Genomic DNA, 26803 nt, shown 5'->3' with positions numbered 1-26803 from the left:
TAACGGAATTTGGATGTAAAATACTCAAGAACCGAAGCGATTACTAAATTTGAATGACTAAATCAATTTTTGTTTATTGTTTCAGTGTAGAATCTCGTTTGTTTTGAGGTTTCTGAGAGCTTTCCCTGGTGGCGTTTCAAGAGACTAAAAGTGACTACGTGTTTGTACGTGTAATTTTTTTCTTGTGCTTTGCTACATTCTGATTGACAGTTGGTTGTTTTGATTGTCGCGAATGTAACGTGTTCAGTTTAATTGTGAATATGGAAAAGAAGAATAAAAAAGAACTTTTGATTTGTATTGAAGAACAAAATAAGAGTCTTTTGAAGTATAAATCTAGACTACATGGTAAATTTTGGATCAATATTTAAAAAAAAAAAAAATTGCACGCAAGTACTTCGGCTTAGACCAAAAATTTATCGGTGATGTTTCGATTATTGGGAAATTTGGATCGTATGATAGCTCTGTGAAAAATTGATATTTTCTCATTCTGTGTTCAGTTCACGTATGGAAAGGAAAAACTTTCCTCGCGCTGTCATTTGTGGCAAAAATTTTACGCCAATGGATAAAGATCGCCCATTTCCAGACTGTCAATCTCTCCCCTTTAATTTCACTGATTTAAATACGATGTTATTCTTTTGCAGTTTATGTGCTTAATATTATTTTAGAGAACATTAAAAGTATTCCTTCAAAAAGGTTGTGTTCCACTTAAGATTCGCAAAAATACCAAGTGGGACTCAATTTATTTATTTATAGAGTCTATTCGTCGCCTCAGAGCAAGAGTATGATATCTTATTGTTATTTCTGGGGCTAGATGTCTTACTGTTGATCTGAGGTGATGATATAGTTTTCCATTAGAGTCTAATGCCAATTGACTCCTTTATACAATGAAGCACTGTTTATATGTTTCTCTGATGCACGTTTTTATCAATTAAACTAGTCCCTGCAATGCGTATATTACATATTATACACTCCTATTATAAGTTTTTTCATTAATATGCTTTTTTCATGCAGTCGCTGCATAAATGTATTAACGGTGCTTCACTGTATAGTTACTTTACAGAAAGCTTTTAATTTTTTCATTATCTTTTGATTTAAAACTTTGAAGATAGGTATTATCAAATTTTTCTGATATTCTTCTGGTTAAAAATACAGGTTAACCTGTACTTTTGAACTTTATTTTTTGGCGTTATAAAATTAAGCTATGTAAAGAAATATGTGTATTCAACAATTTATTCAACTAATACTCAAATAAAATATTCTTTCAGATCTTGTAGAGTCATACAAACATCTGGTGAAAGAAAAGGAAGCTTTAGAAAATACAATTAAAACTCTAACAGATGCTGGCAAAAACATATCTGTGGAAGAAAATGATCCAGACTCTAAGTCTCAAGATAATTCTGATGTAAGAAAATAATATTGACGCTCTAAGAGTTTTGCTCCTGAAAAATATAATTAACTAAATATTCAAATTGTCTAAATGTTTCTGTGTTGGTTAGATATTTTCAGACTCATCTTTAGCACCATCTCTTGCCCCAAGACAGAGGGGAGGTTCACCTACCATGTGTCCTGGTTATCTCCAAATTTTTAATTTTGCCACTTACATTCCTTTGCTTCTCACTGCCTTGTATATTACTTGTGGGGCTATAAATCTAAAACCAACTTTTGAAGTTCACCTAACTGCCCCCTCACATTTGAAGCAACGTACTACATAGCAGTCCTCTTAAATTCGGAAAATGCAAGTCTACATATGCGAGAGTATTTTTTAGTAAATCAAATAGGGTCTTTGCCTTAATATCTGGAATTTCAGAAAATCTTACTAATTTCTTAGGACTGTACAATTGTCACTGAAACTGATACTAATCTAGTTTTTAAAAAAAAACCTCCTCCTCAAGTAAAGCACTTGCCACTTCCTTTAAAAAAAATGCATGGACACTCACAGATTATCACAGGTGAGCCCATAGTAGGCACAGGGAACCTTCAAGTGTAAAATGTAAAGGTACAGTGGAAAGCCTTTAACAGGAAACTGAAGAGACTGAATTAATGTTTAATGTTTAAGAATTTTGTGTTAAAAGATTTTTATTAAAGTGCACAGGATATTATATTAACCGATTTTTCATGGTAAGCATTCTTGTGTTAAACATATTTCACTGCAGTAGGTGCAGGGGAGGGTCAAAGGGTCAACTGACCCTCCTGTGGCATGAATTTCATTATGATTGTTACTAAACTTAAATTTTGAGATCTGAAAAAATAGTACATGAAATCAATGTTAACCTTTTTTTTGCTTGGTTCTATCTGCAAGGTATTTTTTCTCAGCATGTCATATTTCAAAGGATTGGCTAATTTCGATAACTGGGCTATTGCTCTTTTGAGATTTTTGTTCACTTTTAAAAGAAAAATATATTCAAAGTTAACGACAATGTGTTCAGCCTGTTTACCTAAAGACAGGGTTGGGTTTTGGACTGTCCAAAACTGGTTTAGGACAGGACAGGTGGTTTTTACCGTCCAAAAGTGTCCGAAACTGTCTTAAACTGTCCAAAACTAAAGGGGTGTAGTATAATCAATTTGTTTTGATGCAATATTCGTAATGCATAGATATAGGTATTAATGAAGTTTAATTAATGAGTATTCAATAATATTTTTCTTCAAATGTTCATTTAAAAAATATTTTACTTAAAGAAATGCCAGTAACTAGTACATAAAAACTTCCTTATGTAACAGTTAGTAGAGTTATGAAAAGAAATACACAACACTACCAAGACAACTAATTGCAGTTCCATTTCTTTATAACTCAAAGGAATGTTATTAAATGTGCAATAAATATTGAGGTGAAAAAAAAAAAGTTTAATTTTTTTTAATGGTTTTTGCAAATAATTTTTATGTAATGTTTTAATAAAAATTACTTTTTTAATCATAGATTAAAGAACAAGAAATTGATGATTAAACACTTAATTATAAAACTCTTGTGCTATTTTTTTAGTTCATATTTTTAATATAATACATTCTGTAACTACAAAAATTTAATTTATTGCATTTAAGTCAATTATTGAACTATATTTTGAACACTTTCTTTTGCACATATGCATAAATGTGGAAAAATTTGGTTAATGAAGAAAAAGACTCCTGCATACAAATTGAAATTTTTATTGAAGAATTTAATTTTTTCATAACTAGATTAAAATCAGCTGCATAAATAAGTTATATATTTATACTTAAATTTCCACATTGAATAAATGTATTAAATAGTCCAAAAAATTGTTTTGACACATTTTGTTCTGTTTTTGATATTTTCTCACAAAATCTAGTTTCTCAAAAAATAGTTTTGGACACTTTCGTACACAAAGGTTTTGAACAGGATGGTTAAAACCTTGCCAATCCTGCTTTCATTTGCACACATGCATAAACATGGGGAAATTTGGTTACTATTATCAAAAAAATAAATAAAAAATAACATAGACTCATGCATACAAATTGAAATTGTAATCAAGAATTCAACTTCTATGTAACTAGATTAAAATCAGCTGTACAAATAAGTTGAATGTTCTTATTGAATAAATGTTCAGTCTAAAGCATTACTTTAATACATTTTATTCTGTTTTTAATGTTTTTTAACAAAATACAATTTTTCTAAAAACATACTTTTAGATACTTTTAGACAGTTTTGTACATAAGGGTTTTGGACAGGACGGTAAAAACCAGGGTTTTTACCGTGGTTTTTGCCGTAGTCCCAAAACCTTGCCAACCCTGCCTAAAGAAGTATGATTTTTTGAAAATTGAAGGCAACTTGCGCCAAGATCTATGTCACAAGTTGCACAAAATTTAGGGAAGGGAGGGGTGTGGGGCAATTTGAAATGATAAGAAATTTGATCTCATTTTTTTTGGGGGGGGGGGGACGAGTCCGTAGCATATGAGGAGGTCTGCCATCCTCCTTGCCCTCCCCCCCCCCCTTAGCTGATACTTTTTTATGTTGGAAGTATAATGCTGGCCATTGAAACTTGACCCCCCTTACAAAAATTTCTGGATCTGTCCTGAGTAGGTGTGATCCAGCTGGCGCAAAACTAGGTTATTTATAAGCAAAGTGTGTGACATCCACATATATTTTTCATAATGAAATTTTGCAACTAGGAATTTTTTTCTCTTTTAATTTTAGGCTTCTGCAGAGAAAAATGATGCCTGCTTGCAGATGTTGAAATCCAGTTTAGGAGCTTTGACTGTAGAAAAATCAAGGATTGAAAATGAGTTAAGAACTGACAGGAAAAAACTTTTGGTTTGTGTTCGAAACTTTTCAACTACTCTCTGAAGTACAAAGTTAATAAAATGTGAGCATGATTTTAAACCAAAACTATTTATTTACTAATAGAAAATTCCTTTTTTTTTTAAATTTCAGCAACAAAAAGATGAGTTGGAACGGAATTTGGTTGATATGGAAAATAAATATTTCTTGGAATGTGAGAAATATGAAAATCAGATACTAGAAGTGAAGTATTTTTTTTCTTCTGTTTTTTAATTGTTCATGCTTGATACCAGAAATTAAAATAAAGATTCAATCAACTCTCAATTACTCAAAGTCCCAAGCGACCGGCTAAAACCTTCGAGTTATTGGTAGTTTGAGTTATAGAAAGCTCTCACAATTTTCGGAGCTGGGTTTCCGGAGCTGTCTGCATATGGGTCATTTTCCCTAAACAGCGCAATTTGGACAGGGCAAGGAATGGCATTCACTGTGCCAGGGGAATGACACTTAGAGGAAATAATGCGTTTTACTGACGATATTATAATTTATGTGGGAAAAGGAAACACTACTTTTATGAAATTGAAAAAGATCCAATGTCGTGGTGTCCAAAAAGTAGTTATTGTGGTTATTTGTTTCCCTTACATTTTACAGGGGAATGACAAAAATTAAAGTTAACTTATATATTGTCATAACTGCAAACAACAAATATCAACGTCACTTAAAGTAAGGGGGGGGGAACTCTATACAAACAAGAGTCAATCATTCATTGAGCGATTATTATAAAATTAAATGAATTATCAAAGACAGGGTAATGACAGTCATTAAAAATACTTATCAAGATTTAACTTGATATCACCCGAATAATACTCGACACCGTATATTTATTCAAAAAGAACTAATTAAGATTATTTCTATGATGGGACCAGAATTCAAAGATTAAATTATGAGTTAATACAACTATTACCAGGTGTGAGAAACATTCATTCCATTCCTCGACAGGGGAATGACAAAAAATCAAAGGACATTTTTTACTATTTTTTTTTAAATAGTGCAAACCTTGAAGAATTTTTTTTTCTATTTTACAACATTGCATAACACTTCTTAAGAGGTTAAACAACATTTTCTGTACAAATATGCATGGCTTCCTGAATCTTTAGAGCTGATTTTGCTTTAAGGTGGAGGTAGGGACACACAAGGGAATGACATTTATCATGTCAAAAAATTATTTAAATGTATAATAATAATAGAGTGTTTTAACTTATTTTACAAACATAAAAACATGTTGTTAAAGCATTCTAGCGTCAGTCTTATTTCTATACTAGTTAGTTTGTTATTTTTGGAGTAAGGACAAGAATTTAGCAGTTTAGAGAAAATGATCCATATAGCTCTGGGCTCCAATGGGTTGCTTGTAAACTCTCAATAGATATTAAGTGCTTGTTAGATTGTGTAATGGCATATATATATATATGAATAACATCAATAAATAGGAAAAAAAATGGCTAACAAAGTACAAAAAGAAACATTTCCAAATCCACTAAGCTATGAAAATTTATTAAATTATGCTCGTGTGCACTAGATAGAGCTTCAAGTTGACAAACTGCAAATGCAAATGCGTCCCTCGTATAACACGGTTAATTCATTCCGTGTTATACCGAAACCATGTTATAAGAGACTTAGAAATAATGCAAATCACTGTGTTATATCAAAACCAAGTTTCATAAAAACAAAGTAAAAACTTATTAGAGTTATCAACCGTTAACAGAATGTATTAAACAAAAATGAAATTCCATCTTTTTCAAACATAACTCCTGTGTAATATCGAAACCGTGTTATAATAATCGCAAACCGTGTTATAATAAGTACCAAAATTTAGCCCATGTGGTTCTCCAGGGAGACTAAAGAAGCTCTTAATTATAAGCAAGCCGCTTTTCGTCTGTTTAAAGAAACTGGTCAGAGTGCGGAGAGGTTGCACTATGGTAAGACAAGGCGAAATTTTAAGTATTTGGTACAGATTTCAGAAAAGGGAATTGGAGCAAAGGCTAGCAGTTTTCACTATAAAAGATTTATTTTTCAAGATAGAGAGTTATTTTTTTTTTTTTTTTTTTTTGCATTTTGATCGGTATTGTACTGTCAAAGTCAAATTTGTAATTAGATTTAAGATTTAAATCGGATAATATAACTAAAAAAATCTTTAAACAGCAAAATTGAGTTCAATTTCGGACATTGACTTGTGCTCAGAAAGTGCTAAATAGCATTTTTAGCCCTCCAAAACTTTCAAAACACAATATATTCTTGTAGACTAGATTAAAAATGGTACAAACTTATGCAATAAAATTGGTGGGGCTTGGAGTTTTATTCAAGTTAGAGACGATTAAAAGTGTACTTTTGAACTGCACCAAAAATCAACCTTTTTATCTTTTCCTTTTAATATCGTCTAATTAGACTATCTTTCTTTATCACAAATTTCAGCTGAAAAAGAAAATAAGCAGCCAGCAGAGGGAGAGGGAAAAAGAACAGCAAGATCATTCACTCATGCTGAAAGAATTACAGAATCTTTTGGCAGTCGAAAGAATCAACAAAGAAAGGTTAGAAGATCAGGTATGCAGTTATGTGGATATTCAGTAAATTACCGCCCAATAGACAGGGCTAAAGCAGAAATACATGAAATACACCGCCAGCTCAGTCATTTCCAGCCGAGGACTGCAGTTTCTTGCTTATTAGCACTCATCAGCCCGGCATAGGAAAGTGACTGAATTTTCCATCTCCTGCTCAGTCACTTTCCTATGCCGGGCTGATGAGTGCTAATAAGCAAGAAACTGCAGTCCTCGGCTGGAAATGACTGAGCTGGCGGTGTATTTCATGTAGTTATGTGGATGTATCTACTTTAACCACTTGATAATTTTATTTGAATATAAGTTATTTTTTTTTAAATATTCTAATTGATATTTTAGATTACTTAATATTATAGTTTGTTCTCAATGTAAAGAAAAATAGTGCAAGAAAGTTGTGGTACTTTTATAAAAAAAAATTAAACTAAAATAATTGCAAAGTAGGTTATAGTGCGATTTCCAGCTGAATTTATTGTGCCCATTGGGGACACTGAAATTTTTCAATGTTCAAATACTCGTCAAAAATTTTATGGCACTGCTCCGGGCAAGAAAAAGAAACACTTTATCAATTATTCTAACAGTTAAGGAGTTTCAGTACCTCAAAAATGATGAAATTATCAAAAAAAATTTTATTGCTTATTTCAAAACTGAAAACCATTCTGAACACAGGAGAAAAGTTTCATTGCTTTAGTTCAAATATTAAAAAAGTTATGAGTGGTTTTAGGCCATGCTCCCTATGTGTTCTTATGCAAAAGAAAAACTTCAAATTGCTTTTTCTCGATGATGGTTTTTTTGTGTTTTCATGTCATTAGAATCCTTAAGGATTTTTTTAAATTAAAGATACAGCTTTAAAGTAATACTTTTTGCAATTAGGATGATATATTTAACAAAATTGTGCATGGGATAAGCATTTTATAAATGACTCAAATGTTTAGAGATTGTTAAACCTTTAAAAACCAAATTTAAAAAAAAAAAACTGATTTTTTTTACATAATTAATCGGAGAAAATTTTCCAATAAACTCAAATGCACAGATTTTTAGAGATAATTATAGTGATCGTTTAGCAAAAAACTTTTTTTTTTCAATTAATGCAAAAATAAAAAAGCCCTAAAAATTTAAAAAAATTCTCAATTTTTTGAATTTTTAAAAAAGTTGGCCAGATTTTTAAATTTTGAAAATAAATTATTGATTACAAAATAAGTATGTATGTTATGGTTTCAAAAAAATGTAAAATTTACTTAAATTTAAAAAAAAACGTTCAAAAGGTACTGTGACCCTCTTAAAAAAAAAGAAGTGGTCTTATTTTTTTAAAATTATTTCTTCTGTATGACAATAAAGCTTAATATTTTGGTGCAGGAGAGAAAAGGATTTAAGATTAGATTTGGGTAAGTACCTGTTGAGGAAGGGCATAACTCAACACTATTTTCCTGTTGGTTAGTGATATCAACTTTATTCTTTTAATGGTTTCTGTTTTGTAGTTATGAAAAAAGAAATTTATAATAGATTAGGAAAGGGAGTTATCAAATCTTTTGCCTGGCAAAGTGGACAATGGTCGGTTGAAACTTGTGTTCTATGGCGTACCAGTAGTACCTCTCAATAAGGGACACTAAGGGGCCCAGACATTTTGTCCCTTAAATAGAGGTGTCCCTTATTCGGAGGTGGATGAATTGATGCATGCCGTGTACTTAGTAGTATAATATCACAATAAGCATTAACACTAAGTCAATTAACCTTTATGATTAAATACTGAAAACGTTTCTTATATGCTAAATAAAAATCACAATTATTCAAATTTCTAAGTTTATATTATTTTATTAATTAAAATTAAATAAAAAATTTTGAAATGGCAAAGTTTTGTACGTAACACACAGAAATAATTTTAAAGTAATTCATTACATGTATTTGCTTTATGTAATGCAATTTACAATGTAATACTATGTGAATTACAATTGATGTTCAAATTTTTTAAGTTTTATACACAGAGCTAATTAGTTGCTGTGCACTCTTTGTCGGCCTTGACCCTACTTGAATATATTGATGACAGGGCAAATTATGCCTGTTAATTTCGGCAAATTTACCTCAATTAATTTTTAGAGGAAATGTGAAACTTGAATTCCAGTAAATTCAATATTTCTTATGTGCTTATACGTTATTTCTTGTTTTTTTTGTTTTGTGACTGTCCCTTAAACAGAGTGTCCCTTAATTAGAGGTAAATGCATGGAAGTTCCTATTCTAACGGACTGGGACCAGAAAAAATGTCCCTTAAATAGAGGTGTCCCTTATTCGGAGGTGTCCCTTAACGGAGGTTCTACTGTATTACATTTAAAATGATTAAATATTTTATTATATATGTTTCACTTTGCTATTTTTTTCAAAACATAATGCAAGTGTTAACTTTATTGTAATGTTGTTAAAGACAGAAAATTTGTTTTTGTCTTTTAAGGCATTTTTTTACAAATCATTTTCAAGTTTAAGGAGCTAAGAGAAAGTGAATTACTTTTTCAAAACAATTTTTCCCCAGGTCAGTGAGCTGCAGAGATCCGGCTCAAAATTATCCGAGAAGAAAATTTCCAATTATGAAAGCTGCATAGAAGAACTACAAAATGATCTTAAAGTTTGTCGAACTAAATTACTTTCTTCGGAAGCGAGATGTGAAAAATTGGCTTCGTCTATGAAGAAGATGCAATCCGAAATGGAAGATTTAAAGGTGCAAAGTGTGTCTTTATTTTTTAAAAACAGCTAAATAGTTGAATTATTACATTCAAATCTTTATCCCATATAATGTATTCATTCATCTTATCAAAAACAATCCTGTTGTAAAAATTTCCCCTCCAAGAAAACCCTTAACTTTTCCGCACAAAAAAGAAGACCTTCACACATCCTAAAACCAAAAGCCCTCAGCCTTAAAAAGTTATGATGTCTAGTTTGCCCGCCAAGTATCTGCCAAACTATCATCCTCCTTCTTCTCCTCTTTCATCACACCTACTTCCATTAGAACCTCCTCCCACCTTCAACTTCTCAGAAATATGGATAGATCTTTTAAATTGTTTATCTTGTTTGGCGGGAAACTTTTTGCTCAACGAGCAACTACTTCACTTTGAAAAGTACTTACATTCAAATCTTTATCCCATATAATGTATTCATTCATATTCATTAGTTTCCCATTTTGAATTGGAGAGTAACATCTTCCAATTTATGTTTGAGCTGTATACATTTTTAAAATGTTCAAGTCACTACGGTGAAATAAAATGGACTTAGCTTCGATGCTGTAAAGCAGCAACTCTCAACCACCAATCAATAGGCTGCATACCACCTGCCAAATTTTTCTATCAAATCAAGGAAAGGTTATATTGCTCTTACTAAACGTAATTGAGGCAGTGAGAAGCAAAGGGATGCAAGTGCCAGAACTAAAATTTTTTAGACAGTCTGTACAAATGGTAGGAGAACTTCTCCTGTGCGTTGGTGCAAGGAATAGTGATGGACTATAATACTTCAGCATATTGCATAAGTAGTAATAGTCCAATTTTTGCAAGAATACTAATATTTCAAAGCTAATAAATTAGCAAAGTGTGATGCGTAAATAGAGTAGCAAACTATCAATTTGAAATTCATTTTTCTATTTTGTGAATCATCTTAAACTAAGTGATGAAAAAGTCCTATTATAAACAATAACATGTTTATTAACGAATAACAGTTGTATAAACTAAAATCAAAGAAAAAGTTACTAACTCAAAGCCACACACATATTCAAAATTAAACTTCATTTAAGGCGATTTCTAAATTCAATCTTATTACTAATTCCAATTTACCATTACCGAAGATCGTATCCAAAAAGATTCCATGATCTGCATTCCTAGATACTAACAACAATTCAAGATATTCAACGAATACTAAGTTCGGATAATACTTGATGATTCAATCATATCTATCGACGATCAAAAATAAGTTTCAATTAATACATCCTAAAAAATATAAACGGGGAACTCGATGGCTTGATGATGCCAGAGAGTCGAAAACCTCCTGCTGCAATCTAACAGCAGGCAAACTAAAACTAAACACGAGAAAGAGAGAGCGATTCAACAGCTGAAGTCTCTATAAATACTGCGTGCCTGATTAGCATAACTGCGTCGTCACCTGCCATCATTCGAGAACTTCATGGAACATGATAGAACAAGTATGACGTCATCTTACTATCCGAACCGGAAGGCGAAAGGAGAAATTCCCGGTTTGTTTTCATTCATACCGGAAGTTGTTTTATCGTGAGATTGCTTAGTGAAGTGAATTTGTTAGGTTATCATTACACCACGAACATCCCCAGTAAGTTTACGTTTACATGATTATAGTTGTTTGTAAGTTATGAGATACATGTAATAAATTATTGATAATATATTTAGGATAAAGTTATGTTTATCAAATAGTACTAGTAGCCCCAGTAAGTTCTGCTGTGTAGCATAATTTAGAAAAAACAAATCAATGAAAGCCTACCTAAGTTTTAAAATGCCCTTTTCTCGAAACTTACTAAAGTCCATTTAAATCTCTTTGCTTCTCACTGCCACAATTGTTTTGTTTGCAGTTAATAACTTGAGTTCGCTTCTTTTTCATGTAAATTCAAAACAACATTTTATTCATACTTAGTTTTTGCTTCTGTAGCTGCAATATTTATCAGATTTGGAAGAGGAGAAGAAGCGAGCCGATATGGCCGAAGATAAATTGAAACTGCTGACCGTGGGGAAGGAAAAGCGGATCGCCAATTTGGAAAGCAGGATCTCGGAACTTTCGGAGATGCTCGGCAACTACGACAAACAGAGGCAACAAGACCAAGTCACCATACAGCACTTGAAGGTTCTTCTTTTTAATTTATTCTAAATCTGAAACATAGAAAAAAAACTGAGTTTGTTAAAACTTTCAAATTATGTGATATTTAACACATTTTAAACCAGGCTGAACCCACTGCTGAAAAGTATTTACCTGTCTGTATGTGACATAGTTTTTGTGGCTACTTGAGCATAAAAAAGAATCTATGGAATTGGGCAAAATTAAGCGCAGTACGTGAAGTTATGAAATACAGGATGCAAGAAAGTGAAAAAATTTATTACTCAGAATCTGCACTTAGCTTACATGCATTCAAAGCTCACAACTTTGTGCATTGATGCAGATGATCCTTGTAATCTCAAAACAGTTGTCTGTAATGTTTTCATAATTAATTAATTAGTAATTATATCTCCTTCATTACAGCAGCTATATTTTCCTTGTGCGAATGTTTCTAAGAATATTTTAACTCCAGTATAAATAACTTTTGTGAAATTATGGAATTTAATTGGTAAATATTCTTTGCGTCAAAAGTGTATAGAAATGGTTTTCAATATTCTACTCGAATCTTGATAACTACACTCAAAATTTTGTCTCCTTTTTGACAAATGCTATGCATTCTCTGTTAGTTCACCAACGGGTTTCTAAAATACAGTAAAACCTCAATTATTTAAAATTAGTACGTCAAACCTCCCAATAGCGGGACACCATCAGGACCAAATTTTTTGTCCGTTAACAGGGAGTGTCCGCTATTGGGGGGTCTGATTTTACAATGACCTTTTAATTTTGTATTTTAAACCTACAACTACAGTGTATAATTCTAAATGAGTAGTGCGAATATAAGTGAATTTACCTAATAAGTTAATAATCCGCTGAATCTTTCGGAAAAATAAAATATGAAGGCATTTGTGAATTTTTCTCCCTTGCTGAACAAAACCAATCAATCAATGTCGTTGATTTTCCGCACCTTTTCAACACGCTTTTATTAGCTTCACCTGTATGTATGTATCTTGTAACGGAATCTTGCAGCTCAAATTTCGCCCACTTTCTGTGATCGGATTCTTTTGAAATTTAGGACGCGACCTCAGACCCGATGACAATGCAATATTCTATAATCAAATTAATTAATTAACTCTTTTAATTGTTAGTTTCCTCCAATTTTAATCAATATTTTGGCATAAATCCAACAATGTGAAAAAGGAAAAATTTAAGAAAATACATTAAAAAATGCTCACAAAAATTATTTAAAAATATCTACAAAGACCTTTAATTTTTCTGCATCAGACAAAATTTGTTCCAATGTAATTAAAACATGAAATATAATTGTTTTTAACTAATTTCATGCCAAAATTTAGTTGAGCCTTCAATTTGAAATTCATTGCTGATCAGACCATTGTTGAACAAAACTTTTATTCAAATGCATCTCAAATTTTCAAAGTAATGTAGATGTGATTTCCACACACATACATCAATATTTTTTCATAAAACAAGTTAAACTAAAAAACGGAAAAATAAAATAATAGTTTAAAAAACTAAAAAAACACGCTTTCGTAACAAAATGAACTAAAAAGTGAAAAATAATCTTTGGAGGATCGTAGTTGACCAATCACTTAATTTTAATGCAATACAAAAAAGCATAGGGAGGGCTTCTTATCAGTTGTCTTGAATTTCTTCCATTTGTTGTCCATGAAAAAATGTAAATAGACAGCACCTCAAACTTTTTTTTGTATTACATTAAAATTAAGTGATTTGTCAACTACGATCCTCCAAAGATTATTTTTCACTTTTTAGTTCATTTTATTACGAAAGCGTGTTTTTTTAGTTTTTCAAACTATTATTTTATTTGTTTTAAATGGTAGCAAAATATAGCCCAATCGGCTACACTTTTCACTTTATCTGACAATAATACTGTGCCCATTCCTCATCAGCGTCTGGAGGGTAAGGACGCTTCACCGACGCTCGTCTCCCAAAATCTAGTGGGGGGGGGGGATTCCGTTAAGTTCCACGAGAGTATTTTTTTGAATGAATTCCTCTCCTAACCAAACTGATAAAGCAAGGTACTGTGTAAAAGGAAAAAGATTTTTTTTTCTTCTGTTTTTTTGCTGGAATTTCTTGCATGAAACTTTCATAAGCTTCGACTTAAAAGGCTCCTGTTTTCGGAGAAAAAGGGGATGTTAATCCTCTTATCGGTACTGGTTAGTCCCAGAACATCGTAAAGGAGTAGAAAAAATGCTTGCCTCAAAAGCAATGCTGAGCAAAATCTTACCAGACACAGAAAAATAAAACAAAACTTGGTTGATTTACTGTCCACCAACGAGGAGTGAAATACATTATATGCCTATCTCGAGGGTCTGAGGATTCAGAAACTGTCCGCTATCTGGGAGTGTACGTTAAGGGAGATTTGACTGTGATTTCAAATTAAAAATTAGTGAATATTATACATATGGATGACTAATGAATAAGACCATTTCTCATTCTGTATTATTAGTACACTTTGCAATTCATAATAAATTATTTTTAAAAAATGAAATAAGAATTTTACTCACTTCCATAACATTTTTTTTTTTTTTTTGCAACTTGTATGGGTTCAAAGTAGAGCAAGTATCAACTGTATTAAATTTGTTTCGAAAGAATATTTTTATAATTGATAGTATGGAGTCTGTTTTTTAGCATCAATATATTAAACTTCCTGTTTTGTGCTTGATGTTGTCAATGTTTTAATATTTTTATTCCCTAACTAACAATTGAAAAAGTGTTCCCATGATTAGAAAAGTGATTTCCAAGTGCTATTAATAATAGTTAACTTTTATTTTGCCAATTCAAAATTTGTGGTCTTAATTAACACAATACCTTCCTTATACTTATCTTTTCTTATGATTGCATTTATTAAATGTTATAGATACGCAAAATATGTTACGCAAATGTTATAGATACGCAGATGTTGTAGATACGCAAAATATCAAATAGCATTTCTGAAAGAAAATAGTCAGATGTGGTATTGATTAGCTCAAGGAATTTCTTGGGGAGTCAACGTTTTATTGTACCATTTTATTTGTTTTATCTCATTATTGTTTTAGGTCAATTAAATATTTTTAATTGGGTTTTTTTTTAATAAAAGATAAATATAAGTTTTTCTTTTAGTATTGGTTGGCTATTGACTTTTATGGTCAAATATAATATGTTATCAAAATGAATTTATGCATTCCAGATGTTTTCTTTTCTTTAGGAAAAAATTTCTCAATTACAAGTCGAATGCAGTGCTATTTCAAAGCTTACCTTTTGTGAAACAAGGATGTGGGAATGCAATGAATCTGTTTCTCAAGACAGACCAAAGAAACTGGAGCCAAAGTTGAGCAAATCAGATTTCAAAAATTTGGAAAGAAAGCAGTATTTTGGTATCTTTTTATTCATTTTTGACTTTTATATGGTTGGAAAACCAAAATGTTTTTATCTCAAAACAATATTGAATTTTTCACATACAGTAGGCTCTGCTTAATGTGATCATGCTTAATGTTATCAGAATCACGAAGTCCCGGAAACCTTGTATGTTGACACACGTTAAAAAAGTCTGATATTGTAATCAGCGTCTTCGTTTATTGTTATCACTTTTTCATAAACTTTCAATTTTTTCCCCCTTTTTGTTCCTCAATTAACAGAAATACATAGGCAAACCCTGACGAGACTAACTTTCTGTGTAGCATTTTGTGGTTTTCAATAGCAGTTCAAAATTTTTCTAGGAATGAAGCTACAGAAAGTTCGCCCCCCAGTGACCACAGACTCCCCCTAAGAAACTTTCTTTTGCACCTAAAAAATTCACTCGCTGGACATGTTGCAGGCATTCATGTAGGACCTCCATTGTTGCCATTACTTTGTAAACTTAAAGATTTGTGTCGAGATTGAAAACAAAGTGAAGTTAAATTAAAATTTAAACAACTAGCAAAACCATGCTGGAAAAGAGCGAAAAAGCTGAATGTGCTTTGGAACTGGTTTACGAATGTCAGGGAAAATGGTCATATATTTTACTTCACCTATTGCTATGTGATTAAAAAATTGCATAAATTGGCTTTAACTTTTTATAATTTAGATATTTTCATTCTGTTATTTTAATAATTTATAATTTAAAACTGCCTTCTTTTGAGTCATTGTGATTTTAATTTGAGGTTGCCAAAATAAATGCACCTTAATTGGAAAAAAAAAACATTTTGTGTCTCCTGGATTCTTTTCGGTTATTGTTATCAGTCGGTTATTGTTATCAAATTGTATTTGTCTCAAAGTGATCACATTAAGCGGCGCCTACTGTAAATGATTTTTGTAGTCAATAATTTACTCATTTGTAAAGTAATAACTTAACCAATTTTACATTTGACAGTTACATCAGTTAATCATGTAATTCTAGATTAGTCAATTTTTCAGCTAATTCTTTAAACAACTCTTGACTAGTTTGACTTTCTAACAAGAACCAGTTTGAGTTGTATCTTTCAACCAAATTTCATTTGATTCCTTGCATTTGTCCTTCATTTTTGGCTTACTTAACAGTAAAAAGCTTTTGGTTGAGCCTCTTTTCTTGGGGCATTAAAAAATAACCTACACCAGTTGGTGTAAAAATCGCTTTCTGAGGTAAAGTAGCCACTAATAGAGTTCTTCAAAATATTGACAAATGCAGGAACAGACTTTTTCCAAAATTAGCTTAAATATGTTCAAATCAAATTATTTTAAAAAATCGTTGTTTTCATATTTTTGAGGCGTAAAAGACAATAATATAAATCCAACTATTTTGAGTTAAGATAACATTTTGTGGATTAACCGGAAGAATATGTTGTGATCTTATTCTAAACTAGCTGCCTGCGGCGACCTGCTGATTGGACTTTTTAAGCCAAGGTTGCCGCCTTCGACAGTTCCTTAAATAAATTTGGTGGTGGTATTAATAAATCTACATCTATCTTTATCGATATTGGTTTGAATAACATATTTTGTAAGTCCATTTCCAGCTCCGTCGTTTGTAATTTTTCTAAAGGAGGGGCGGGAGGCAAAGGGCGTATTCCCAATGAAAATTTTGTCAGAAAATAACAAAAAGCTCTTTCACTTTTTGTGAAAGCATTATTTTTTCAAAGGCAGTGTTTTTTTTGAGGGGGGGGGACTACCTCCCCCCTGTTGAAGTTCCTTAAATGACAGCCCTATCTATTTCTTACTGTTCATCAGCTATATCAACCTATCTATGTATACGATCTATGAAAATTTGCATATCTACCTCTCATGGTAATTAACAATCTTTTTCTCTGTATATAAGTATTAATTCGAAAAAAAAAAAAAAATTCCCACTCAATATCTCTCTATCTACCTAACCTAACCACCAATCCTGAAAAAAAACTAAGATCATGCAAAAAAATGCGGGCTTTATTTATTTAATTAAAATAGCAAAATAAACAATAGCAGAAAAAAAAGTCCAGAAAAAAAAGTTGGAAAAATAAAGAAATGAAATCCTGAATGTAAAAAAAAAGTTAAGAAAACGCAAACGATTTCAGTTAGTTAAGTTTGGAACTCAGCCGGCCAAAGCACACAGCTAGTGTCGTGTTCTTCATTAAAAAAAATTATTTAAAAAAAAAAATATTGCCTATTTTTGAAAACTTTTTTCTTCTGAAGAGAGTGAAATGTTTTTACTATTACCAACTTAAATTTTAGAATAGAGGCTTTTATACTTTTTCCGAGATGAGTTTAAAAAAAATTAAACCCAGGAAAGAATGTAAATTAAAGGTTTTTTCAAAAATTATTAAAAAAAACCCCAAAAATTGCTGTATTTTCAAATATTTTTTATTAAATTTCCTACACTATATTACAAAAAATATTTGCCTGGGGCAAATGATTCGGGCTCTGTGGGTTACACAATACTAAAAAGTGCTAAAAATCACATAAAACATTAAATAACTTTTTTCTTATTAAAATATCAAAAATCGAAGCCTGAGGTGCACATTATCAGCAAAAATTGCACTTGTATAACAAATTTCATCTTTCTAGGCCTTATCGTTTTCCCGGAATGCGAGCATCTCACACTCACAAACAAATATCTTATTTTATTATATGTATAGATGGAATTCAATGCCCCAGAAATTGAACGATTTTGTGAAACAAAGTGTGAGTTTTGTCACGGGAGACTTCCAATTTTGAAAGCTTTTAACGATTTTCAGAATCGAGTGAACCTTTGAAAACTAAAGTTTTAGTATTTTGTGTTTCAAGATATATATTTTTGATTTTTTTTTCAAAAAGTATTAGAATATTATTTATAAGAGTTCCATTTTTCTCCTGGGATGGTGGTAAAGTTTGATCAAATATTTTAGTGAGAGATAAGCAAGCTCGAATCTAGGATGACCGATGGGGCAGTTCTGGGGCAACGAGCCATGGGTAAAAGCCCCCTAGATGAAAAAAAAAGCACAGTTTTGTCACGGGAGACTTCCAATTTTGAAAGCTTTTAACGATTTTCAGAATCGTTAAAAGCTATCATTCATATGTATGTTTATATATATGTTTTTTTTCATATTATTCATAATATGATTAATTATAAACAAATTCATATATATGTTTTTTTAAACTTATTTTGGAGCGTTTTAGCTGCTAAATACTTGAATTCTTAAAATAAAAGTGTTGTACATGATGTGAGAAATGGTTTGTTTCTCTTTCATATAACAACCTAAATCAAAGTCTTTATTAAGTTTGAATTTATTCTATTTCTAGAGTTTGAAAATGAGGAAGTCAAATCAGACAATCTACATCATCACTGCCAAACTGAAATAATGCAGTTACAAGAAGAACTCGAGCAATATAAAGCCAAAGCTGAACTTGCCATGAAGGAAAAATACAATAATAATTCTGCAGCCTTACTTTCTGTGAGTAAAAGCACTTCAAAATCCTTTCTGAGTGCTTTGAAATTAAGATTTCAGTTTTTCAATGCAAATTGTTGGCTCTAAGTGTGTATTTTCTTAATTATTATTCAATTTTTGTAAAACAAGTTTTGAGTAGCTCCTTATGAGTTGTATTTAGTTCTATGTACCGTTTTTAAAATCATAAATATTCCAATTTTTATTTTCGACAAAGTAATTTCTTTATGGCTTAGTTACATGCCCTATTATATATGTATATATACAGTAGCCCCTCGTTACATCGCGCCTCGTTATATCGCTCATTCGGATATATCGCTCTTTCCTTCTGTCTCCCGAAATATTAAAGCCTAAAATAAGAAAAAAAAACTTTGCTTAAGTTTGAAACCATTTCTGAAAACATATGTTATTGCTCGGAGAAGGTCTCTTTCTTCTCTATTTTGTCAATGAACAAAAGGAAGCAATTCTTCTGAATTCGCTGGAAAAGCAGCAGCAATTCCTGTCATCCAAATGTACGTACCCGCACAGTATATTTCAGTTTAAGATGGTCTGTAAACTACTTGACATCTTCTTCTGTATTGATACATTTGCCTTTACAAGGAGTGAGAGACATCAAGCAAGGGTCATACTAGCCCATGTGGAAGAGAACATACGCCCTTCTTTTAGTACAGAAAAGATTTGTGCTTGATTGCACAAACCGGGATTTGCATCAAAGAAAGGAAGAATGATCTCTGGACAGGCAAAAGAGTTTTTTGTAAACAATATGGTTACTTTTGCTTTTCACATCCTTTCTAGAGCAAGTCAAACGGATTAGAAAGTCTATTGGGAATGGGAGGGTATTGGAATGCTCACTCTTATCTCGCGGTAGCACAGAAAGATCGTCTTCATTCGCCATTTGACGTTTTTAACTTTCTGTCGGTGAAAATTGACTTAAATTTCAATCTTGTTTAAATTTCAATCGGTGTGATAGTACATTCGTGAACTATATCGAAACAATTAGAAAATCATGTCAAAAAGAAAGAATGCTAATTTACTTGTATACTGGACGTAAAACTATTTTTAATGACCTCCGTTATATCGCGCTTTCGGATATATCGCTCTTTTTCTTTGTCCCCCTAAAAGTGCGGTATAGCGAGGGGTTACTGTATTACAGAAACACAGGAAACTCAATTTTCCACGGGGTGGATTATCCGCCAGTCAATCAAAAATCAGGAGCATGTATTTTCGCAGTAAAAAGCAAATAGTAATTGCTTTTTTTCTTTTCTTTTTTTTCTTTTTTTTTTGTTGAAAAATTGCAGATTTAAAAATCGTTGTTTTGTTATATTTATCTATTTTTTGTGCTTTCTTCATTGTAGATACACTTCTTCTATATTGATGTGAAGTTCTCTTGTGCAAAAATACAAACACATACATACTTGACTGGGTGTATTTTTACAGAAGGAACCGATTAAGATTGTTTCTATAATGAGGCCAGAATTCAGGGACTTAATTATCGGTTAATTTAACTATTACAAAATGTGAGAAACATTCATTCCATTCTTTGACAGGGGAATGACAAAAAATCAAAGGACATTTTTTGCTTTTTTTTTCCAAATAGTGCAAACCTTGAAAAGTCTTTATTTTTCTATTTTACAACATTGCATAACAGTTGTTAATGGGTTTATTTTTCTATTTTACAACATTGCATAACAGTTGTTAATGGGTTAAACGTCAATTTCTTTACAAATATGCATGGCTTCCTGAATCTTTAGAGCTAATTTTGCTTTAAGGTGGAGGTAGGGACACACGGGGGAATGACATTCATCACACATAAAAAAAAAATACTTAAATGTATAATAATAATCAAGAGTTTGGTTTTAGCTTTTTTTACAAACATAAAACCATGGTGTTAAAGCATTTTAGTGTCAGTTTCATTCAGGGTTTGCCGATATATATCATGATATATATTACGATATACAGTCGAGCCTCCATATATCGAACTTCCACATATCGAAATTTTCTATATATCGAAATCCCAGCAAATTTCTATGTTCATTACATAGAGAAATTGTTTCTATATATCGAAAAAATCTCTATATATCGAATTTTTTTCGAGACATTCGTAGATTTTTTTTCCTCTTTAGACTGTTTGTCTCATGAAAAATGAAGGTTAGGGGAAAAAATTATGTTTACTAAAGGTTGCTAAGAAACTCATAAGAAATCTGGATTTGAGGGGTGTGTAGATAGGTCGTTGTTCCGTTCTGCAGTTCTTAGATTCCCTCAGGTTTATTTCAAACCTTAATTAGTGGTAACCAGTAACACTGTAAAATCAGTTTCAAGTTATCCATTTTGTCTGTTGATTATCATTCCTAGTCTTTTTAGCTTCGGTAAAAATCATTCAAGTTTTTTTACTTTTCTCTCGATTACACTGTCAAAGCGAAAATCCCCTCATGTTGCGAATCAAGTTGAACTGCGGAAGAATCAAGATGTATGAAGGCACAAAAATGTAATTTCTGTTATTTTTTTAATTATTAACTTTCATTTAATCCGATGCTCGTATAAATCAGAAATTAGGTTTCATGCATGAAAATTAGCTTTAATTTTAATGTTTTAGGAGATTTTTATGATAAAATAAGATCGTTTCTATGTATCGAAATTTCTATATATCGAATTTTTTTCCGGCAATTTGCTACTTCGATATATGGAGGTCCGACTGTATATCCGATATTTATTTTGAAAATTTCCTGATATTTTCGATATTAATTTTTTCAACTACAGTATTTTCAATATAAAAATTGTATTAATTATAGTAATACTGTTCATTTTTTATCCAAAATAACCAAAAAGTTATGTGCTATATTTTTATGATGTATCAATACATCATTAATAAAACAAATTAATATAATATTTCGTTTAGTTGTATTTTATATTCATAAAATCTTTAGTTAAATGTAAAATGTTGGTCAGAAAAAAAGAAAATGCCTTATGCACTTTCTGTATAACAAATGACCTAAAAGAAGCAGAATGGTGATTATAAAATAACACACTATAATAACGATGTTTTTAGTTTTGTATTTATAAATTAAAATGAGATTCTATGAACTTCTGGTGCTTCTACAACGATGAATTTGCTTTGCTGCATCCATTTCTTAATTATAAGAAAAGTAAAAGCGTAAAATTATTTTACTTTCTGGTAATTTGTTTAAGTATATTTCATTACAAAATGCTAATTGTTTATTCAATAGTTTATTTTTTACTGTTTTCCGTTCACAAGAATCGACAAAATCAAGTCAATATGCTTGACGACGTATTGGGGTATAATCTGAAAATGAGGCTTTTGATCTCGGACCCTCCCCTTGCAAAATTCCTGTGTGCGCCACTGGCATCGACTAATGCATATTTTTCATTTCTGAATCATATAATTGTGTAAAAGTAGCTAACAGAAGAAAAATGCTAAATTAACTCTATTAAAATTGATAAAAGTGTAAATGAAATATTAGGTATAAATAATTGGAGAAACCTTAATTTTAAGTCTATGTATTGTAATTATAATGTAAGGAAATAAAGAGTGATTTGAGGATGCATTTACTATTTTGAAGACTTGAGTTTGTGCAGATTGAAAATATCGGATATATATCGAAATATCTGATTTTTTTTTTTAATATTTTCGAAAATATTATGATATTTTCAAACTCTGTATTTATTTCTATACAAGCTAATTTGTTATTTTTGGAGCAAGGACAAGAATTAAGCAGTTTAGAGAAAATGATCCATATCTAAAAATATTAATGTTATATTATGCAGACCATATTCACTAAGGAATTACAATTCTAGGATGCCAAAGCAAGTAAAGAAATCAAGGAATTAAAGAGTAAAATTGTACAGTTGAAAGACCAGTTGCAAGCCTCCAAATCACAGCTGAAAACGAACGAAGAATACCACAGTAAAATAATTGCCAATATGGAGGCGTCGATGGAGGAACTCAAGAACCATCACAGGCAGGAAATTGCCCAAATCGAAGTAGCCAATCACAATCAACTCTTGGAGCTCGAGCATCAAATCCAGAAGCAGAGAGAAAGAACTCTTGCTCTTTTGGAAGAAAAAGAGAAAGAGATTGGACTCCTGAAATCGTCTTTTTTATCTTCACTTATTACAAGAGTAAGTACTTTTTTTAACCACCTTGCAGTTCTTGACGAGATATCTTGTCCATTTAACATGTAATTCTGGGATTGGCCAACCGCAACGCGGTTAAAAAAAATATGTTTTCATTTTTTAATTCACAACTAGTTGCGTCGCCCGGCTTTGCACGGTCCACCTTGAAAATAAAAGTTGTGTCAAGTGACGCGTGTTCAAGACTCAGGCTTGAAAAAAAAAATCAATACAATTTTGCGGCAGATTGCAGAAAAATAACCTAAAAGTAAACATTTTAAATCCCTCGATTGCAGGAAAAGCGTTAAAAACAAAAACCAGAGTTTTATTTATTCATATTCGAGAAAAAAATGGCAACAGATCTTTTGTCTCAATGATTTTCTTCAACGCTATAAATTTTGATAAAAGCATTGTTGCGGAAAGTGAGATGAAGCACTGAATAATAATTTGAAAGGAGGAAAACCTTCGAAAAATAGGGATTTTATTTAGAAATCTAAGTGTCATAACTATTAGTTTTTAATGGATATCTCCACTAATTATTATCGGAGGATTTTGTTAAATAGCCAACCATAAAGACTCGAATATTACGAATCCATCAACACCTGGTTTGATGGTCAGTTCACTGCCGTTTGGTAGAAATAACTTGGACATACATACATAGTTGCATACATAGGTACTTACGCTCAGTTTTTAATTATATAAGATGACTAGTTACAAACAACTGAAATTTATTCAACAAACTTTTTAAAAATCAAATGAAAGATCAAAAATATATACAGGCCAATCATTGTGGTTGAAGTTCTGGTAATTAGACAAGCAACTTAAGGAATGTTTCTAACTATAGCAAAAGAGATAAAATATGTATTTTTTATGTAAGAACCTTAAAACTTTTTAAAAGATAGCAGATTGTGTGCAAAATTGTTCCTAACACTTTATCTAGGAGGCTTGCAGCTGTCAATACTGGCATGTTTAAAAATTGTGTGTGATTTAAAAAAAATTTTGCACCTTACTTTTTAATAATTCTTTTTTTCCCCTTAACATTTTAAGTTTTCAAATATATACAGGCTAAATATAGGGTCTACAGCAAAGAATTGTACAAAACACAGGAATTCTGTTGCCTTGACATTTCACTCCCTATTGCCAAACTTCCTATGATACTGTCTAACAATATTATCAGGAGAATGTTTGTTTCTGGTTTAGTCTATGTCCATTTCTTTTTCTTACTAAAGTTTTCTTTCTATGAAAAAAAAATAATAATTTTTAAAAAATGTAAAAAATAAATGATTTAAAAAAAATGGGAGTGATAGTGGATTTTGATAATTTTAAGTTTGGCTAATTGGAGTTGAGGTAAGCAGTGCTGTACTGTATACAGTGAAACCTGTGTATAACAATAATGTCTATAACAATAAACTTGTCTATAACGATCTTTTCCTTGGTCCCAGCAAAAATGTCAGCATGAATAATCAAACTGTCTATAACAATAATCTATCTATTATGATATCTTTTTGGTCCCAACTGTATCAGTGTAGATGGATTTCACTATATGATATTATTTTATCTCAGAAATATAATTTTGATGTTTTATTTATTTAGGATTTTATTCCTTGGTTTGGAAGATTCTCTTTGTACTGCAAATACTATTTTTTATCTATCATTTGATTCATGCATTATTTTCTTGGAATATTTGTAAAAAACGATGAAGTGCATTGTTAGAAATCAAATCCTTCAATTTTTAATAAATTTTAATTAGGTTTCAAATTGAAAGCAGGCCTGGCTCCTGGGGTAGGCGACCTAGGCAGCAGATTTTAGGAGCAGCAAATTTCGAAATTGTTACTTTTTTTTTTAAGTATGAATTTCTGTTTCAGCGCCATAAAATTAATTCAATGCTAAAAAAAAAGTTTAGAGTGTGAACCAGTGCTTGGATATGCAAAATATAGTTTGGAATATAACTAGAAATTCAATTTAATTTTAGAGGTGGCAAATTCCAGGATTTAAAAGTCTTTTGAAAATATTAATATGTTTCAATGCACTACTTTAACATTAAAAAAAATATAATTTAAAGTGTGTACCAGCACTTTGATATGCAAAACTCAGTTTGAAATTTAACTGAAGCTTACTTTTATTTTCAGCGTTTAACTATCATTTTTATTTTATTAATATATTATATTATTAATAGGGGGGTGGCACTTGTCAGTATTGCCTAGGGCAGCAGAACTACTAGAGCCATCCCTGATGGAAAGAATTTACTAATGAACTTATTGAAGATTTCAAAATGATGCTTATTATTATTCTATTTTGTCTGATTTTGAAGGAAAAAACTCCGAACGAGGACTCCAACGAAGAGAAAGAGAACGAGAGTCGAGGTTCCGACCAAGAGGTGGCGACAGCTCTCCTCTCCAGTTCTCTGATGACCGGCAAGAAAGACGGACACCTGTTGCACTATGCCCAAGAGATCGCGAGGAAAGACGTGGAAATATCCAATTTGAGACACTCGCGCATTCAATCCGACTCCACCCTTCGCAAGCTGCAGCAGAACTACGCGCTGATGGAAGAGAAGTACTCCCAGGAGATCGAGTCTCTCAAGTCCAGGATGAAGCTCTTGGAAGCTGCCGAGGACAAGAAGGGGATGAACATCGAGTACCTGAAGAATGTCGTGCTGAGGTTCTTGAAATGCAGCGATCCTAACACCAAGCAGCATATGATCAACGCTATAGCGACTATACTTCATTTCACGAGAAACGAAGTACAGGAAGTGAATTCTTATTGTAAACATTCAAGCTAAAAATGAACCAAGTGATATTTATGATGTGATATATCTGTACCTGGGAAGTATACAAAAGGGCTAACAAGATGTTTATATATCTGTTATATATTGTAGAGAAGTGCATATGTATATAAATATATATTTTTATGTATTGAACACAAAATATAAATTTGTTCATTAAAAATTTTTGACTTAATTATGTACACATGCAACAATACACCAAGTTAAAAATTTAGTATGAAAAAGAGTTATGGGTGAAAAATCTAATTTTAAAAATGGGACTAGAGTAATGGTGGAAGTCTTATAGAATGCTATACAGTAACCCCTCGTTATATCACGCTTTTTGGGGGACAAAGAAAAAATGCAATATAATCGAGGTCATTAAGAATGGTAATCCATCCAACATACAAGGAAAGTAGCATTTGTTCTTTTTGGCAAGATTTTCAAAATGGTTTCGATGTAATTCAAGAATGTACTATCACACATAGTAAAATTTATACAAGACTAAAATTTAAGTAAATTTCACCATCTGAAAGGTAACATCTAATAGCGAATGAAGATGATCTTTCTTAGGAGATAAGAGTGAGCATTCCATTACCCTCTTATTCCCAATAGACTTTCTAATCCCTTCGATTTACTGTAGAAAGGATGTGAAAAGTAAAAAGGTTGTTCCAGATCTGTGTGATCAAGCACAAATCTTTTCTCTACTAAAGGCAGTAGTCAGATAAGGATGTATGTTTTCCCCTTGGGCCAGTATGACACCTCCCTGCTGTCTCTCACTCATTGTAAAGGGTTTAGTACCAATACAAAAGAAAATACATGAAATGCATCGCCAGCTCAGTCATTCCAGCCGAGAACTGCAGTTTTGTGCTTATTAGCACTCATCAGGCATAGGGGTGACTGAGCTGGAGGTGGGAAAACGCCTTAAGGAAACCAAGAGTGTCAAACAAACTGGAAGCTAATATAGAATTAGCACTGACCAGACGAGTGAGCTGATGAGTGCTAATAAGCACAAAACTGCAGTCCTCGGCTGGAATGACTGAGCTGGCAGTGCCTTTCATGCATTTCTGACTTAGCCCTAGCTATAGGGCGGTAACTTACTGACAAAAGAGAATGCCAAGTAGTTTACAAGCTAAAATATTCTGGGACATTTACATTTGGATGACAGGAATTGCTTCTGCTTTTACAGCGAACTATCATATGAATCATTTTCGATTTGATCATTGACAAAATCAAGAAGAAAAAGACCTTTTCTGAGTGTAATACCAATATGTTTTTATGAATGGTTTCAAACTTAAAGCAAGGTTTTTTTCTTGTTTGACTTTAATATTTTGGGAGACAGAAGAAAAGAGCGATAAAACGAGGGGCTACTATAGTTGAAAACATGAGAAAAAGG

The 26803-nt window shown here is 31.7% G+C and overlaps 1 protein-coding gene across 1 annotated transcript; it reads left to right on the top strand.

Moving 5' to 3' along the window:
• Positions 1 to 227: 227 nt before the first annotated feature.
• On the top strand, positions 228 to 25530 carry LOC129220169 (GRIP and coiled-coil domain-containing protein 1-like). Its single transcript, XM_054854523.1, has 11 exons — positions 228 to 345; positions 1266 to 1402; positions 4148 to 4264; positions 4385 to 4474; positions 6698 to 6826; positions 9359 to 9544; positions 11488 to 11679; positions 14873 to 15041; positions 18373 to 18524; positions 22329 to 22652; positions 24955 to 25530. Exons 1-11 carry the CDS (start codon positions 261 to 263, stop codon positions 25423 to 25425), a joined length of 2052 nt encoding a protein of 683 aa, XP_054710498.1. The 5' UTR covers positions 228 to 260; the 3' UTR covers positions 25426 to 25530.
• The last annotated feature ends 1273 nt before the right edge of the window (positions 25531 to 26803 follow it).

The sequence above is a fragment of the Uloborus diversus genome, chromosome 4 (assembly GCF_026930045.1).
Source record: "Uloborus diversus isolate 005 chromosome 4, Udiv.v.3.1, whole genome shotgun sequence".
Lineage (NCBI taxonomy): Eukaryota > Metazoa > Arthropoda > Arachnida > Araneae > Uloboridae > Uloborus > Uloborus diversus.
This window is presented reverse-complemented; position numbering and strand designations above follow the sequence as displayed.

What these genes read in the sequence shown, in the direction of transcription:
- LOC129220169 (XM_054854523.1), top strand. Translation starts at nt 261, where the DNA reads ATGGAAAAGAAGAATAAAAAAGAACTTTTGATTTGTATTGAAGAACAA. An exon ending in GTATAAATCTAGACTACATG is followed by an intron (nt 346 to 1,265) that starts GTAAATTTTGGA and finishes ATATTCTTTCAG; the next exon opens with ATCTTGTAGAGTCATACAAA. An exon ending in AAGAAAGGTTAGAAGATCAG is followed by an intron (nt 6,827 to 9,358) that starts GTATGCAGTTAT and finishes ATTTTTCCCCAG; the next exon opens with GTCAGTGAGCTGCAGAGATC.